This window comes from Lissotriton helveticus, chromosome 1_1 (genome assembly GCF_964261635.1).
Source record: "Lissotriton helveticus chromosome 1_1, aLisHel1.1, whole genome shotgun sequence".
Classification (NCBI taxonomy): Eukaryota; Metazoa; Chordata; class Amphibia; order Caudata; family Salamandridae; genus Lissotriton; species Lissotriton helveticus.
The window spans coordinates 1424994749-1425010837 of record NC_136057.1 but is presented as its reverse complement, the minus strand read 5'-3'; the positions used below and the strand labels follow the sequence as shown (position 1 = coordinate 1425010837).

Here is a 16089-nt window from a genome sequence, read left to right as displayed (position 1 = left end):
GTTTGACATAATTTACATGTTTAATATTTTTAAATTTTTTAATACATTTGTTCAACATTTTTACATTATTCCCATTCATTTCTATGGGGAGATAGTATTTTTTTAGCTTCCTTTAGTGGCCATTTTGTTTCACCACTAACTTTTATGTTGTATTCTATTTGTGTCTTTTTTAGTCTATTTTCTGGGATCCAGGTTGTGGTAAGTTGCTACTGTTTGTCGGAATAGGTAAGTTCTTTTTATAAAGGTTTTTTTTAAGAGGTTTGAGGGTAGGAGATGTTGGGGGAATGTCTAGAGGTTAGTTATAGTGTTGGTTGTGGATTTTTAATACATTTAGGTTACGACTTTGGCAGTGCTGTGCTGGCGTTACGAGTCCAACTCGTGTCTGGTGGGCTTTTCTTTTGTCGTTTCCACGGTGGTGCCCTGAAAACAGGCACTGCAACAGAAATGCAAAAGAAGTTCCAGAACTTCATGAACTGTAAAGTCCATGCAGTGCTGTAACTTAGGGTGTATGCAAACAGGGGACCACACGTTGTGCCCCCATGAATGCACCCCAATGGCGGTTGGGGCAGGGGGGCCTTGTAGGGTCCCCTGTGTTTCCCCACTCCAAGGCTTTTCATGGCGGGCTCAGACCATGAAAAGCCTAGCGGTGGGGAAACTGAAAATATGCTTGGCGCACTGTGGCAGTCCTGCCTTGCATATTGGATACCCCTGTCTGCTGTGCCACAGGCAGGGAATGGCAGTTCCCTGGCGCAAAGAAAAACAGCAGTGGAAAGCCGAAGGGCCACCTTGGAATAGGGTGGTCGCAGGACCGCCACCGCTGTGCCACCGCAAATCTGGGGATCAATGACTGCCAGACTCGTAATCAGCCCCTTTGTTGTATTAATGATAGTGTTTTTAGTAGTGTGTAGTTTGGGGTTTTTGTACGCTGTTTTAGTAATGTTTCGCTATGTTATGTTATGTTACGTATTTTATGATGATTAAGTATAATCTATATGTTTTTTGGGGAATGTTACGTGTTTTTCGATGGGTTTTCTTGTTTATTTTACAAGTTTTTGTCATCAAACTGTCCTGTGGACATTGGGAGTTAGTTTCATTTATGGTTTATAATAAAAGCAATATTTTTAGCCTTCATTTCCTTTTTTGTCGGGTTTCCAGGAGTGTTTCTTTGGTAAACACTTTTTTCCAATTTTTGTGGTTCCCACCTACTTTGGATTGTATCGAGGGATGTCTGTTGGATTCGTTTTATTTTTGCTTTTTTTTTTGGGGGGGGGGGGGCTTTCTGGAAAATATTGTTCCCATTTTGGGTGGTTTATTATATTTGACAATGTGGATACAGAAGAAGATCTGTAGCTACTGAACAGTAAGTTATATTTATTTTATTTTTTTGGGTGGGAAATATTATATTTTATTGTTTGTGTAAATATCATGTGATTGATATTTGGAAATATATTGTTTATTGTTTATGTGTTGCATTTATTGCACGCAATTGGTTGAGTTTGTTCTTTGAGATTTTGGTTGGTCAGGTTTACAATTTTCATTTATATATTTTATGTATTATTTTATTATCTCAGTCATGTTTAATATTGGAATTTTAGTTAATGTTTAGGCTGATGTTACACAAAAAAAGTTCATCTGATTTTGTGACAGTTTGTTGGGGCTTTTGTAGGTTAGTGGGTTCTGCCCAGTGTAGATTGTAAGGCATTGTGCCATCCTTATACTCCATTGTGTTGTTTGTTTTGGCTTCCTGTGCCAAGATGCTGTCATAACTCATTACCACACATGCCTGTACAACGCATGCGTCTTTACCACAAATGCCTCTACAGCTAAACTTTTAGTTGTAAAGGCATGCATGGTAAAGGCATGGTAAAGGCATTGGTATGGTCAAAATGTAACAAGTAAGTATAATGTATGTGTGTGTGTGTTTGTTTGTGTGTATATATATGTGTGTGTGTGTGTGTGTGTGTGTGTGTATATGTATATATACTTGGAACAACAAGAGAGTCAGGGAAGGAAAGGAGACGCTCCTAGTCCCCTGGGATAATCATACAAAAACAACAGAGGTGCCTCACAATTGTAGTGACTACAGGACAAAAAAAGGTCAGTTTGTCAGCAAGTGGACTGGTACGTAGTCTATGACAGTTATAAAGGAAACCATGTTAGGTTATTATAAAAGGCCCTCACTCACCACTAGTTGGTGACATGCTTCATCATAGGGCCCCACCGGGAGTGGCCGAATGCCACCCCAGTGTGCTACGACGCCAGAGATACTGCGGAGCTGGTTCGTGAAAGTGACGTGAAAGATTAAAATGTCACAATTAGGTAAAAAAATGTTTTATTAGTTTACCAATTGGACAGAATAAAAAACAGTGAAGGATAAAGGAGCAAAATTATCCAGGATTACACTTGAGTGTGGTGATCAGGTCAACATGTTTCAGCCTATGTGATGTAATTAATCAGGCATTCGTCAGGACCAATGTGTAAGTGATTAGTGTAATGTAAGAACCCCGGCGGTATGGTCTCGCTAAGGCCCACCCTAACCTGGGGTTACTAATTTGAACATTTTTTAAAAAGGTTTCTAAGATGACAAACATGACATAAATAAAAAAAGAAAAATCATAATTAGAAACAATGTTCGTTGTCGTCTGTGAGTACACACACTTACTTAGGGTGTTACCATAGTGACATCATAGACATATGTAGAGTACGAGTGAGGATATCACAATATGAGACATGAAGGACATTTGTCCTTGTGCCTCCACAAGATTGCTGTTACCACTTATGAGCACCAGTTCACTATATCCTCACTCGTACTCTACATATGGCTATGATGTCACTATGGTAACACCCTAAGCAAGTGTGTGTACTCACAGACGACAACGAACATTGTTTCTAATTATGATTTTCTCTTTTTTTATTTATGTCATGTTTGTCATCTGTCCATGTCTATGTATCGGAATAAACTCTGTTCCACTCCATCACGCTAGAATGTTAGAAACCTTTTTAAAATAAAATTCACATTAGTAACCCCAGGTAAGGGTGGGCCTTAGACTATGTACCAGTCCACTTGATGACAAACTGACCTGTTTTTGTCCTGTAGTTCCTACAATTGTGACGCTCCTCTGTTGTTTTTGTATATGTATATATACACACATGCATACATGTATATTTGTATATATATATGTGTGTGTTTACATATAAATATATATATATATATATATATTTATATATAATACACAAACCCTAAACCCACACTCACCCTAAACCCTAAATGTACCCTTCCCACCCAAAAACCCATACCCACCCTAAAACCAAAAATTTCCCTTGCCACCCAAAATCACCCACCCACCCTAAACCCTGAAAATAACACGGCCACCCAAAAACCCATACCCTTCTTAAACTCTAAAATTACCCTTGCCACCCAAATACCCATAGCCACCCTAAACCCTAAAAAATACCCATGCCATCCAAAAACCCATACTTACCTTAAACCCTAAAAATACACTGTCCCCTTTTCCACTGTCTAGCTAAAAGAATAAGAGTGGGTGAAAAAGTGAAAAGAAAGAGAGTATAGGAAAGAGAAGAGGAGATAGTATACAAGAAGAGTATTTCCTTTGTGGGGCTGTTATGGCCTTGTGGGGGTATGCCTTTGCTTGTGCGCCCTTCTCCAGCTTCATTCACTGAGGTTCATAACTGAAGTTTTGCAACCAGATCAGGCTCCCACTGAGCCACTCCTACCCTTCAATGAGGCAAATACTGACACCCTCTTGGGTACTGGGCCAAGCCCTGTTCAGGGTCCCTCATTAATAGACAGGTTGCCCGTCCATTGCCTTGCACCTTGCGGTCCTGCCTTTCTAAGTTTACATCCTACCCCAGAGAGTCTGGTTGTTCAGGGGCCTACCAGCAGGGTCAATCTGAAAACTTTTCCTACTACTCCTCCCGTCCATGAATCCAACCAGATTGAGACTTCAGGCAAAATAATTTTGCCAAGTCAAAGGGGTTGATGGACGGAGTGTTAAACATTGCAAGCACTCGCCCCCAGTCAGCTGATCTGGGTTTAATCTATCATCATTCTTTAGCTCACGCTGCCACCCCAGTTCAGACATGGCCATATGCAAATCAGTCTGACTCTGTGCATCATGGGAACAGTCCAGCCCAAACTGCCAAGCCATGTCTTTCCTGGACCGGAACCAAGCATCCTGGGACTGGTTTTGGGTTCATAACCGTCAACAGCCAGACTATCTTGAATCCAGTGGCAAAGTGAGCAAGTCTGGGCATACCCTGCCAACTAAGGGCGAACAAAGCAAAACCAAAGGGGATGATGGACGGAGTGTTGAACATTGCAAGCACTCACCCCCAGTCAACTGATCTGGGTTTAATCCATCATCATTCTTTAGCTCACGCCGCCACCCCAGTTCAGACATGGCCATATGCAAATCAGTCTGACCCTGTGCCTCATGGGAACAGACCAGCCCGAACTACCAAGCTATTAATTTTGCACTCTACGAGCCTTGCTGTATAATCGGTCAATGCCAGCAGTCTTTTTGGCCGCTATTTCCATGCCCTTTGGGATATATTTGCTCAGGTTTTACCGGCTGTTCCTGACAACCTTTACACGTCTCTCATGCAAGCTATTCAGGACAGCAGCAATGCACCGAAATGTGTCATACGTGCAGGACTGTACATGACTAATTGCCTAGGATGTGCCATGGGCTTAAGTGTGGCTCCACACCGCCATGCCTGGATAATGTCCCTAGGTATCTCAGGGTGACTCCAGGCATCTTTAATCTTAATACCCTTTGATGGATCTCGCCTTTGTGGGGGGAAAACAGACTCAGCCCTGGAGCTCTTCAAGAAGAGCAGAGCCACAGCAAGTTCTTTGGGCTTGTCTCCTCTTATGAGGCAATTCAATCAGCAATTTTGACCGCTTCATAACTACGGTAGATGTTTCCCTGTTAACACAAGACTCCTCCTCTAGCCCACCAGGCTTTTCAGCCCTTTTCGTGGCCTAGGCCATACCTCCCAGAGACCACAAGGTCAGGTGGGACAATGTCCAGCTCAGTGGTTGCAACTGCAAAACCACTTTGGTGTATTCTTGCCGGCACACAGCCTCAATGTTGGAGGCAGGATTCGATATTTGCTCCAGGGGTGACAAGCCATAATGATGGATAATACATATTGTCTGCCACGGCTGTGCCCTTACCTTTCTTTCTACCCTGCCTCCCCTTCCACTGCTTTCAGCGGGGTGCTGACAGAAGACCATCTGTTCTTACAACAGGAAATGCAGGTCCTTTTCGTCAAAGGGGGCATATAGAGGGTTCTGGACTGTGGGAACTGGGTGTTACTCCTGCAACATTTCTTGTGCCAAAGATGGATGGAGGCTTTCATCCTATGTTAGATCTCCATCCTCCGAACGCCTTCCAGCAGAAAGACAAATTCAAGATGCTTAGGCTAGCTCCGGCCCAACAACATCACTGCCTCTCAATAACTCTGCCCCTGCCTCTCAATAACTCTGCCCCACCTATCCAACTTCTTCCACAGCAAAATTGCAAACATCTACAGCAACTTTGTACACCAACCTAACCCTAGATAACTCATCGCTAACCTACCACCACCAACCAAGATGGCCCCCTGACCAAATGGACAACCCTCATCAGAAATGACACAGCGGTAATCATGCGGACCATCCACTCATGGGCCACAATAGACCCATGCTTCCACAAAATCTACATACTGGGAGCATCACCAATCAGCACCACCCTGACCCACATCATCATCTCATCCATCACATCCGGGACTTTCCCAGATGAATGGAAACTTGCCGAAATCAACACTCTTCTCAAGAAGCCCACAGCGGAGCCGAATCAACCAAGCAACTTCTGACGGATCTCCTTGCTCCCCTAGCCAGCCAAAGTAATTGAGAAGGACATCAACCAGCAACTCACAACACACCTTGAACTTCACCATCTTCTAGAAAATGCTCAATCAGGATTCAGAAAGAAACACAGCACCAAAACAGCACTCAACACGGCCACTGACGACATTCAAATAATTCTGGACCGAGGAGAAAGAGTGGTCCTTATCCTGCTTAACCTCTTCAAAGTGTTTGACATTGTCACCCACAGTATCCTCATCAGAAGACTCCAAAAGATTGGCATACAAGGATCAGCTCTCAAATGGATCTGTTCCTTCATTATGCGAAGAACCCAAAGAGTCAGACTGCCACCCTTCAGAGGCCAAGGAACTGATATGCAGAGTCGCACAGGGGTCGTCCCTCAACCCTACCCTCTTCAACATATACATGACACTGATTACCACATCATCCGATCACAAGACATCTCCGACATCTACGTGGATGACACCCAACTTATCCTCTCCCTGACGGACAAGAGAACCCCCACCAGAACCAACTTCACCAACTGCGTGACCATGGTAGCAGAATGGATGCAAACCACCTGCCTGAAACACAACTCCGACAAGACAGCAGTACTGGTCTTCGGCTACAGAACTCACCAAGGAACTCCACCTGGTGGCCATTGGAGCTAGGATCAACACCCACACACCACGCAAAGAATCTAAGGATCATCCTAGAAGACAAGCTCAACATGACCATTCAAGTCAGCTCAGTGTGCGCCTCTTGCTTCTACATCCAATGAATGCTGCAAAAGATTTTCAAATGGTTGCCTCAGAACACCAGACTGACCATTGCGCATACACTCTTCACCAGCAGGCTGGACTACGGCATCACTCTCTATGCCAGAATCTCCAAACAACTCCTACACAGGATCCAGACCATTCAGAACATACCACAAGACTCATACTTGACCTCCTATGCTGCACCCACATCACACCACACCTCAGGAAGCTTCACTGGCTCTCCATTCAGAAGCACAGCCAATTCATACTCCTCACGCACACATACACAGCCCTACAGAGCCCAGGTCCAGAATACTTGAACAGCTGCAAATAATTTTGCGAACTCACCAGACACCTATGCTGTACTTCACCCTCACTTGCACACACTTCCCGCATCTGCAAAAGAAAAAGTGGTTGCCGCTCATTCTCCTACATTGCACCCAAGACATGGAACGACCTCCCATAACACATCAGACCCTCCTCCTCGCTTCTTGAGTTTAGCAAGAAGCTAAATACCTGGCTTGTGGACCATACACCTACATACCTGACCAAGCACCTGGAGACTATCTTGGGTGATTAGTGCACTATACAAATCAGCATAACATCACAGGTCCTGCCTGCCCTGGACAGAATGTACCAAGGAACACAGAGTGGATGATCCGCTCTTTGTAGGGTTCTCCAAAGCAAAGAATGGTAACACAGTGCAAAAACAAACAATCTACTCATTGATTGTTCTCAGCATAATAATCCGCTACTCACAGGCTTGGAAGCCGTGTCCCAAAGACTTACAGGCTCTCTCCATCATTGCCAAAGCTGCTACCACTGCATTATCACATGCAGTGCTTTTCCTGATTATCTGTCATGTAGCCACGTAGGCTTCAGTATGCACGTTCACAAATCACTACTGCCACAAGAGTTGGGTCTATCAACAGCTGTATTTTGCCTGCTCGGTCCTGCAGGACTTTTTGGTCTGACCCAGTTCACAGACCCACCAGCTTGGGAGGTACTGCTTTGGTATCTATTTACCAGGTGAGGACTATGCGGTTAGAAGTATACATCAGAAGAACAAGTTACTTACCTCCAGTAAAAATCTTTCTGGTTGAGACTGTATCTAACCACAGATTCCTCTTTGACCCTCCTACCTCCCCTTCCTGTGAACTGGGTTTATTTCCATCTACAAAGGTCCCAATCTAAAGATCTACACACTGGTCATAACAATTTGCATATAGGATCTGCAACTGAGCGCACAGACAGCCTTGAAAGCAAATGGCGTCAGCGAGTGTGGGTGGCTTTTATATGTTCCACACGTCACTTTCAGAGTGGAGCAATGCCGGCACCACTCCGCTTGATGACCTCTACCAAATCACAAGGGTACTGCTGAAAGGTTTCCTGGTTCAGTCTGATGCCTGGCAGGTATTTACAAGGTGAGGAATCTGTGGTTAGATAGAGTATCCACTGGAAATATTGTTGCTGAAGGTAAGTAACTTGTTATTTGCATTCTCTAATCCTGTTACTTTGCAAATCGCTGGGATTGTGAACAGAAAATGGATTTCTACATCTTACCTTCATCTCTTCTTGCCAAGGGTGCTGTGGAAATGTTCTCCTCTCCTAGTGAGGTAAAGGGTTATATTCAACGTACTGCCTCATCCCCAAACAAAAAAGCAGCCAAAGACTAAGGGCCTGATTTAGATATTAGCGAGTCCGTTACTCCTTCACAACGGTGATGGATATCCCATCCACCGAAATCTAAATCCCATAGGATATTATGGGATTTATATATTGGGGACGGGATATCCGTCCCCGTTGTGACGGGGTAACCCGTCTGCCAATATCTAAATCTGGCACTAATTTTAGACCTCAGATTCTTAATCACTTCAGATGATGACCCTTTACTGCATTGTGGCTGCTCAAGGGATAATCAGGATGCTTATTTTCACATCCCGGTTCTTTCACAACGCAGGATATACCTTCTTTTTGTAGTCAGGGTTCATCATTTACACTTCAGAGTGCTAACAGAAATCAGTACTGGGGGCCTTCACGAAGGTTCTGGCTACAGAAACTTAATTTCTCCAAAAATGAACAATTCATATGTATTCTAATTAGCACAATTGGTTGATGAAAGCCGATTCACCTCAGGTTCTTCTGCAAAATAACCTACACTCAAACATTTACATTAATGGGGCTTCTCTGTCAATCAACAGAAATTTATCCAACTCAGACAATTAAGACGTCGATTAGGATGGCGGACGGACTTGCGTCCGTCCGCCACCCCCAGCGGCGTTCCCTCCATCGGAATTAGGATGTGACCGCCACCCTGGCGGTCACATCCTGTATAGTTAACATTGCGGCGGTTGCTGCTTAGAGCAGCACCCGCCGCAGTGTTAAATATGCATGCTTTGCATTTGCATGCACAAAGCAGCAGGCACCATGCGGTGCCTGCCGCTTTGTGCATGCAAATGCAGGGGGGTACTATAGGTACCCCCCATGTGCACCCCCCCATGTGCACCCCCCTCACGATGTTCGTGTTCTGCTCTTCTTTTTAAGTGGCTTAAAAAGAAGAGCAGAACACGAACATCGTTGCATTGGACTGATGAATTAATAGAATGTTAATTGAGATGAAATGAATAAACTATAAGTTAAAAGGACATATAAAGAACATCCTACGGATTTATGAATAAAATAAGATCGTTGGATAACATAAACTATTGACTCCACAGTATCATTTGAATAAGGAATCCTGGCAACCCCAGGAGACTAGAGAGAAGTGCGCCAGGGGATGCTTTCAATGTTCTATTGCGAGCACTACTTTTGATTTATCATTTAGGACGCCATTGACAAGAGACGCCACCCTGGGCGGCACTCCTGAACTTTGAGAAACTGTTTTGAATTTCTACACAACTTTGAACAATATAAGCGGTGCACTTTTACCTCTAACTTTTACTTTTCTCAGAATAAGACAGAGGGACCCACCATCCAAAGGGAGGAGTACCACAAAAGACCAAAGTCACAACCTATATCATCATTGCTATGCTCATTATATCTACAGTATTATAGGATATCGAAAAAAACACACAGTTAGGAATCTCCCTCACCTCACAGCAACCTAGCTTTATGATGAATTGTACAAAAGGAAATAGGCTGATATTCGTTAGCTCCGCCTACTTACATTGTTTATCCTCAGATTCATAAGTACGCCGAAATAATGGACAGCTGTACTTTAATCTACGTTGCTCCTAATAAGTGCTTCCATTCTTCCCTGGAGTTCAGCCCGTTACGTATGGTATTAAGAAGGGAACTATACCACTGTTCCCGTGCCTTACGTTTGGATTGAATATTTCCGCCTCTCATGCCCACTTTAACTTTTTCCAAGATGTACCACCGGAAATCATTCTCCCCATGGCCGTAGTCTAGGAAATGGGGCACAAGTTTTAATGGCTGACCGATGTTCTTGGAATCTGGTATGTACCTCTCTACCAGTCTCCCCCACATAGCCTAAACGACATGGACACAGTAGGAGATAGATGGCATTTTTACTTCTTCAGTTATTTAAGGTTCTTGATTTCATGAGGGGAACCATTATATGTGATCTCTTTAGTTTCTAAGCATTGTGATATGTATGGTGTTTTGTAATTATGAATACATTTGTATTTTTTTAGATTTGTATTCTTTTACATTTATCTTTTTTGACTGCATTCCTTGAGTCCATTGTCATCCTACTGGTGAGAGGCTGTTTGTGTATAAATGGTGTGGTAAGTGTGTATTAATCCAAAGGGGTTTTCTTTTGTGACTTTGGTAATCTGTCTTTTCCCCAAGTCACGAAAGAGACAGATTTCTCCCTGTCTAAGTGGGTGCCTAGGTCTACAACTTGAACTTTATGCTCTGTATTTGCAAAAGGAGATCAAACTGCATATCAGTTTACTGGTGCTGAGAGCAATTTTTCTAACTCTGAAGGTTTTCCTAACTAAAGTATGCAAAAGACAAGTGCAAATCTGGAACAAAAATCTCTTACCTTAACAGACCTGCCTTTTTCCAGGAACCCATAGAACTCTGGCAGTGGGCTACAGACAGAGGAATTGGTCTGGTAGTAACTCCTGTAGCAGGGAAGACAAATCAGATGGCAGACCTCCTCGGTCACCTCCTGTCTGCAAATCACATGTGGCAACTAAAGCAGGAGGTTGTGGATCAGAACTTTGGACCTTGGAGCATACATATTATGGATTTGGTTGCAACTGCCACAAAAAAAATTTGGGGTTGAGACAAATGCCAGTCTTTAGATCACTAGGAAATGCTTTGTTATTCTATGGACATACAGTCTACACAGTTTGTTTCCACCAGTTCTGCTGATACAGAGAGTTCTAAGGGTTATCTGCACACTAGATTGGTCTTGAAAGTCTTGTTTTACCTGCCTTGCTCCAGCAGGCAAAGGATGTTCCTTGGAAACCAGTCACGGAGAGCTTGCAATCTCAGACAAATCTGTTGCTTCATCCCATTCTGAGATCTCTTACAATCTTGAACAGTTAACTCAGGACAAGTTTCAATTAGATAACAAAATTGTTGACATCCTGCTTTGTGGTAAACGTTTTTCAGCAAGGGCACTCTACTCAAGTAGATGGATGATTTTTGCATCACAGATAGCTTTCTGGATCTTTTGAAAGGCAAGTTCATTGTTATTTTACAGTTCACCTTAGATCTAGAAAAAAAGGGTTTTAATATTGTAATGATTGGTTTCTATCCGCTTTGTCCTTGTCTCTCTTCTTTCCTCATCAAGATTCACTATTTACGAATCCACGTGATATGAAAAATAGATTCCTTCCTTCTCCCTTCGCTGTTGGTCAATGGGATCTAACTTTAGTCTTGATAGACGGTCTTTCGAGCATTTTCTGTCTTGCTAACTGAAATTCCTTACTTGGAAGATGGCTGTTCTGGTGGCAATGACTTCAGTGAGGTGCATTGGAAAGGTTCTGGCTCTTTTGGCTACTCTTCCCTTTCTTGTTTTCTCTAAAGATTAAGTATTTGTTTAAGACTGAAACCTTCTTTTTTTAGCCAAAGTAGCTTCTAACTGTCACATGCCAGAAGTGATAGAATTTTCTTCCTTTTGTAGTCCTCCACAGTCATAGAAAGAGGAATAGTGGTTGCATCACCTTGAGCCTAGTAGGACTTTGAACCACTACATACACAGAACTATGACCGCTAGGCTTCATGATAGTCTTTTAAAGGGATTTTCGAGCATGATGTAAGTTAAAGTGGTCAAGATCTCCTTTACAGTAGCCAACAGCTATCGATTGGCTGGCAAACCAGCACTCTAATGTTTTAGAGCCCATTCTACAGGGAGTACTGCAGTCACTTCACCTCTTTTAACATGTGTTCCAATTCAAGAAATTAGTAATGCTGCTACATGGCCATATGCTGTATCTTTTGCCAAGCACTATTTTGTCATCTCAAAAGGGCAAGAACATTCCCAATTTGGGAGAACGATCCTTCAGTCTTTCATACCATGAGCGTGTGGCCTAGACCTTCCTCCATAAGGTACTGTAGGCCAAACCGTAAATATGACCCTTAGTCCTGTTTCTGTTTTCTCAGAATTCACTGTGTTTTACACAGGTCCCGTTGAGCCCTGAATCTTTTAATGCTCTATGTGAGTTCTCATTGGATGGTAGTCTCCGTTGGTTCTGTCTGTGTGATTCTTCTGCAATGTATGCATTCCCAATAGCCACTGTTTCTATCCCTGGGCTGAATACTGTACCCCTCCCCTAAGCCAGTGTGTTCCTCCCTGAATCATATGTATCTATCTCAGTACTCATTTTCTTGAATCCAGAGTCTTCGATAGATGACTCTCTTAGTCCTCTCAATGCACATCACTGTATCCCATCGGTATAACCAGTATTTTTTTGCATCTCACTGTGCCCTCAATATCACCCTAAGCATATTGTGTCTCTTTTGAGACACAAGCCACTCTTTCCTCTCTGTGTCATTGTAGAGACCTACATGTACCTTGATGCTGTCCAAGACTCCCTTTAAACAAAAGAGGGCCTATTACGATGTCGTTCGTAAGGCCTTCGACCTCAGCTTGGAGGCCTTACGACCACCATTGTCGGTTTCAATTCTGACCGGCTGATTTTGATTCAGCTGGTCGGAATTGAAACCGGCCGGTCATTCCGGCTGGCTTCTAATGGGCTCAAGGAGCCCGTTGGCCAGTCAGAACCAGCTCGTAATCCAAATGGACGGGGGTTTACGCCGTCCGGATTACGATGCACGGTTTCCAGCAGGGTTTCCAAGCCAGCCTTAAAGTGTGTTTGGGGGCCCCTAGCAGGGCACCCTTTCCTTTGTAGTCTCCGGTTGGTGGCCATGGGAGCACCTATGGTGCCCCCTGTTAATTCCCATGGCAGGCACCTTGAATTGCCTGCCACAGGGTTCAGGGATTAACACCACCCCACATTTCCCTATGGGAGCATGTACAACGGCGGTTTATGGGCGTAACACATGCTCCCATAGGGAAATGTCGATATGTCGCCGCATCATAATGAGGTGGTCGGAACAGCCGACCAGAGGTCAGTCGGTCCTGTTTCCGAGACGGTGTCTAGCATCGTAATAGGCCCCCAGATGTTTCACCTGCCCGAAGTATATTTTTCCAGAACCCTTTGCCTCTGCATTATTTCTTCAGCTCTCTGTTATCTTTTAACCAATCTAGAGCACTGTCTTCTCCCTTACAGTTTCTAGGGATTCTTAGTCTTCTTGTTCTATCTCTGAATATTCCTAAAAACATCACTGCCACTCCACAATCATCAGTTTTCCACTGTTCTTTGTTTCCGCCCTGTTGCCAGAGAGCGCTGTCTCTTAAGAGACCTGTGTTTCTGCCATGCCTCTCAAACTCCAAGTTTCCACCTGCTCTCTAAAGAGTTCTGAGTCTACTTATTGTCCCTGGATCTTTGGCTCCCACTGTGTGGCTTCCCAGAGCCAAGTGTTTTCATCTCATCTCTCAAGAATCTTGTGTTTCTTACTTGTGTCTTTTCACACTTTTGTGTACTTGTATTGTGAATCTCCATTACCCAATATATCGCCCTTCATTGTGTCCCTCCTGATTTCCTTGTCTCTTCAATGCTTCACAAGAGCCCCCAGTCTCCTCCTTGTCTCTCCTAAGTCCTCTGATTTCTCATATTGCCTCAGAGGCCTGTCCCCACACCCACGCTAATAATTAATTTGAACAAAAAAGCACAGGAGTCCTAACCACATTTCTTAGGAGCCTGCTGATGGCACTGCTAAATGGCAAGGTTGCCAAATACCAAGGATGCCTAGTCTTTCACCTTGCACCTCTTTCTTCCACATCCATATGCTTGCTGTTTCTTTATCTCAACCCTGCAGGTTTATTTACATTCCTGCTTTCTGCATTTGTCATTTTTTTATGTATGTGTCTTGCCCCTTCTTACTCTGTTTTCTGCTTTTCTTTCTCTTGCTATTTGCAAAAAGTAAATGTTACGTAGAGTCTATAGATATATACCTCATTGGTGTCTCTCCATAGCCCTTGGTCTCCCTAGTGTTGCTCCAGGGCTCTGGTCTCCTTCATGTCAACCACTTGTTACAAATCCTTGTGTTCCACCCAAGTGCCTTTTAACATTCCTGTCTCCTTAACTCTCCAGAACTCTGTCTCCTTGTCTCCCCAGAGTCATGCTTCTCATTACTGTCTGTCTATGTATTTTCTCAGTGACTTCTGTCCCTCCAGAATCCAGTGTATTCTCCTTGAGGCTCTTATGTTTCTACCCAGATGGCAGATCTCCTGTCTCTAGAGCTCTGTGTCTCTGTGCCTTATAAAAGTTCTTCTTTCGTCTCACTTCACAAATATAGGCCCTATTCACAAATTGTGTTGTATAGTACTTTAGTAGTGCTAGAATACTCCTGCTAAAGTACTACAAAATGCTATTTACAAACCACTGTGTAAATTTCCTCCTCCACCTCTTCTATCTTTTGTTTGGGGAGATCCTCAGACATGTAAGTATAATACTTTGGGGTTGATTACGATGTCGTCCAGAAAGTATTCCGACCGACTCAGGTTCAGGGAGTCCAACCAACCGATTACGATGGTTCTGAACACCATTCGGTCAGACTCCCATTGACTTCAATAGGAGTCTGTGTTCAGACTGACTACACAGGCTCCAATTGAAGAAAGGGGTGTTCTCAGAAAACCATGCACCCTGTGGTGGGCACCCGATGCTGCCTGCCAAATTGTGTATGCATGGAAAGGGGGAGACCCATGAGTACCCCCACAGGCCCCATTCGAAGACCCCTGGATGAAAGGGGGCCTGCTATGGGCCCCCGAAGTCAGATTCAGAAAGGGCTGTCTGAATCCGACATCCTAATCGCTTGGTCAGAAACACTGTCCATAGGCCGCTACGATTCAGCTCTGACCGACTAGGTTACTCCGAATGCCTTTCGTAACCGAGTCGGAAAGTCTGAACAGTTTCCAACCATAGTAATCGGTCGTCCAGGAAAGTATCCGAGTCGGTCAGAAAGGAGGGTTCCGAATCGGATTTGGACAAACCGAATGCCATTCAGAGCCTTTCCGAACTACATCGTAATCGACCCCTTAGGAGTAAATATGAGAGAGACTATGGAATGTACTTACAACTGACTTAGTACAGAGTAGGTGGGGTTTAGGTTTAATTCAAAATTAGGTTAATAGTGCTGTAGGATTGTTTTCCTTTGTTCTAATTTAAAATAAATGTATAAAACTAATTTACAATCAAATTTCACAAAAGTGTATTTACTCATTAATTATAAAGTTTAATTAACTTTTTTGATTTTCCATATAGTTTACCATAGGGACATTTCCCCCCGACTGGCGAGTCTCCTATAGTAGAGTATTAGTAAATACATTTTATGTAAGATATTAATGTAACATAATATTATATATTTATTTTAAATGTAGAACAAAATTTAAAAAGTGAGTGCACCATTAATATAATTTTAAAATAAATATTAATTTAATTTAAATATATTACATTAAATAGAAAACTTTTTTCTGACGTTTAAATAAAAAAATTAATTACCACTTGAAAGCTTCAAGTCTGTGGTTTCTGTTTCCTAATGCAGTCTGTGGAGATGAGGGAGATGGGCCGGGATGGCTACTCAGACAGTGATCACTACCTCCCAATGGAAGGGCACGGCCGGGCTGCCTCCATGCCGCGGCTTCCGGCTGAGAATCAGGTGAGCCTACAGCTCCTTATATGGTATTCTCAGAAACATACGAGTCCCTACTGATTATATGTTTCACTTCCATTGCATGTCAATGTACAGAGGATGTTCCCTGGATATTAATGCACTGATAAATCCCATGGGACAGGCTGAAATGTGTGCATTGAATCTAAAAAAATGAAGTGCTGAGCAAAGGGCAGGGCAGTTGTTCTGTGATAAGTAACTCAAATTCGGTTCTCAAAAATAGGGAACTCTTTTTTATGCAAATGA

At 43.3% G+C, this 16089-nt stretch overlaps 1 protein-coding gene across 1 annotated transcript in view; it reads left to right on the top strand.

The window, feature by feature from the left end:
• Positions 1 to 16089, top strand: part of CACNA1A (calcium voltage-gated channel subunit alpha1 A) — a 1120700-nt gene that overhangs the window by 951953 nt on the left and 152658 nt on the right. Inside the window, exon 43 of the mRNA XM_078685323.1 lies at positions 15718 to 15831. Coding sequence (XP_078541449.1) covers positions 15718 to 15831 — 114 coding nt within the window. The remainder of the gene's footprint in view (positions 1 to 15717; positions 15832 to 16089) is intronic.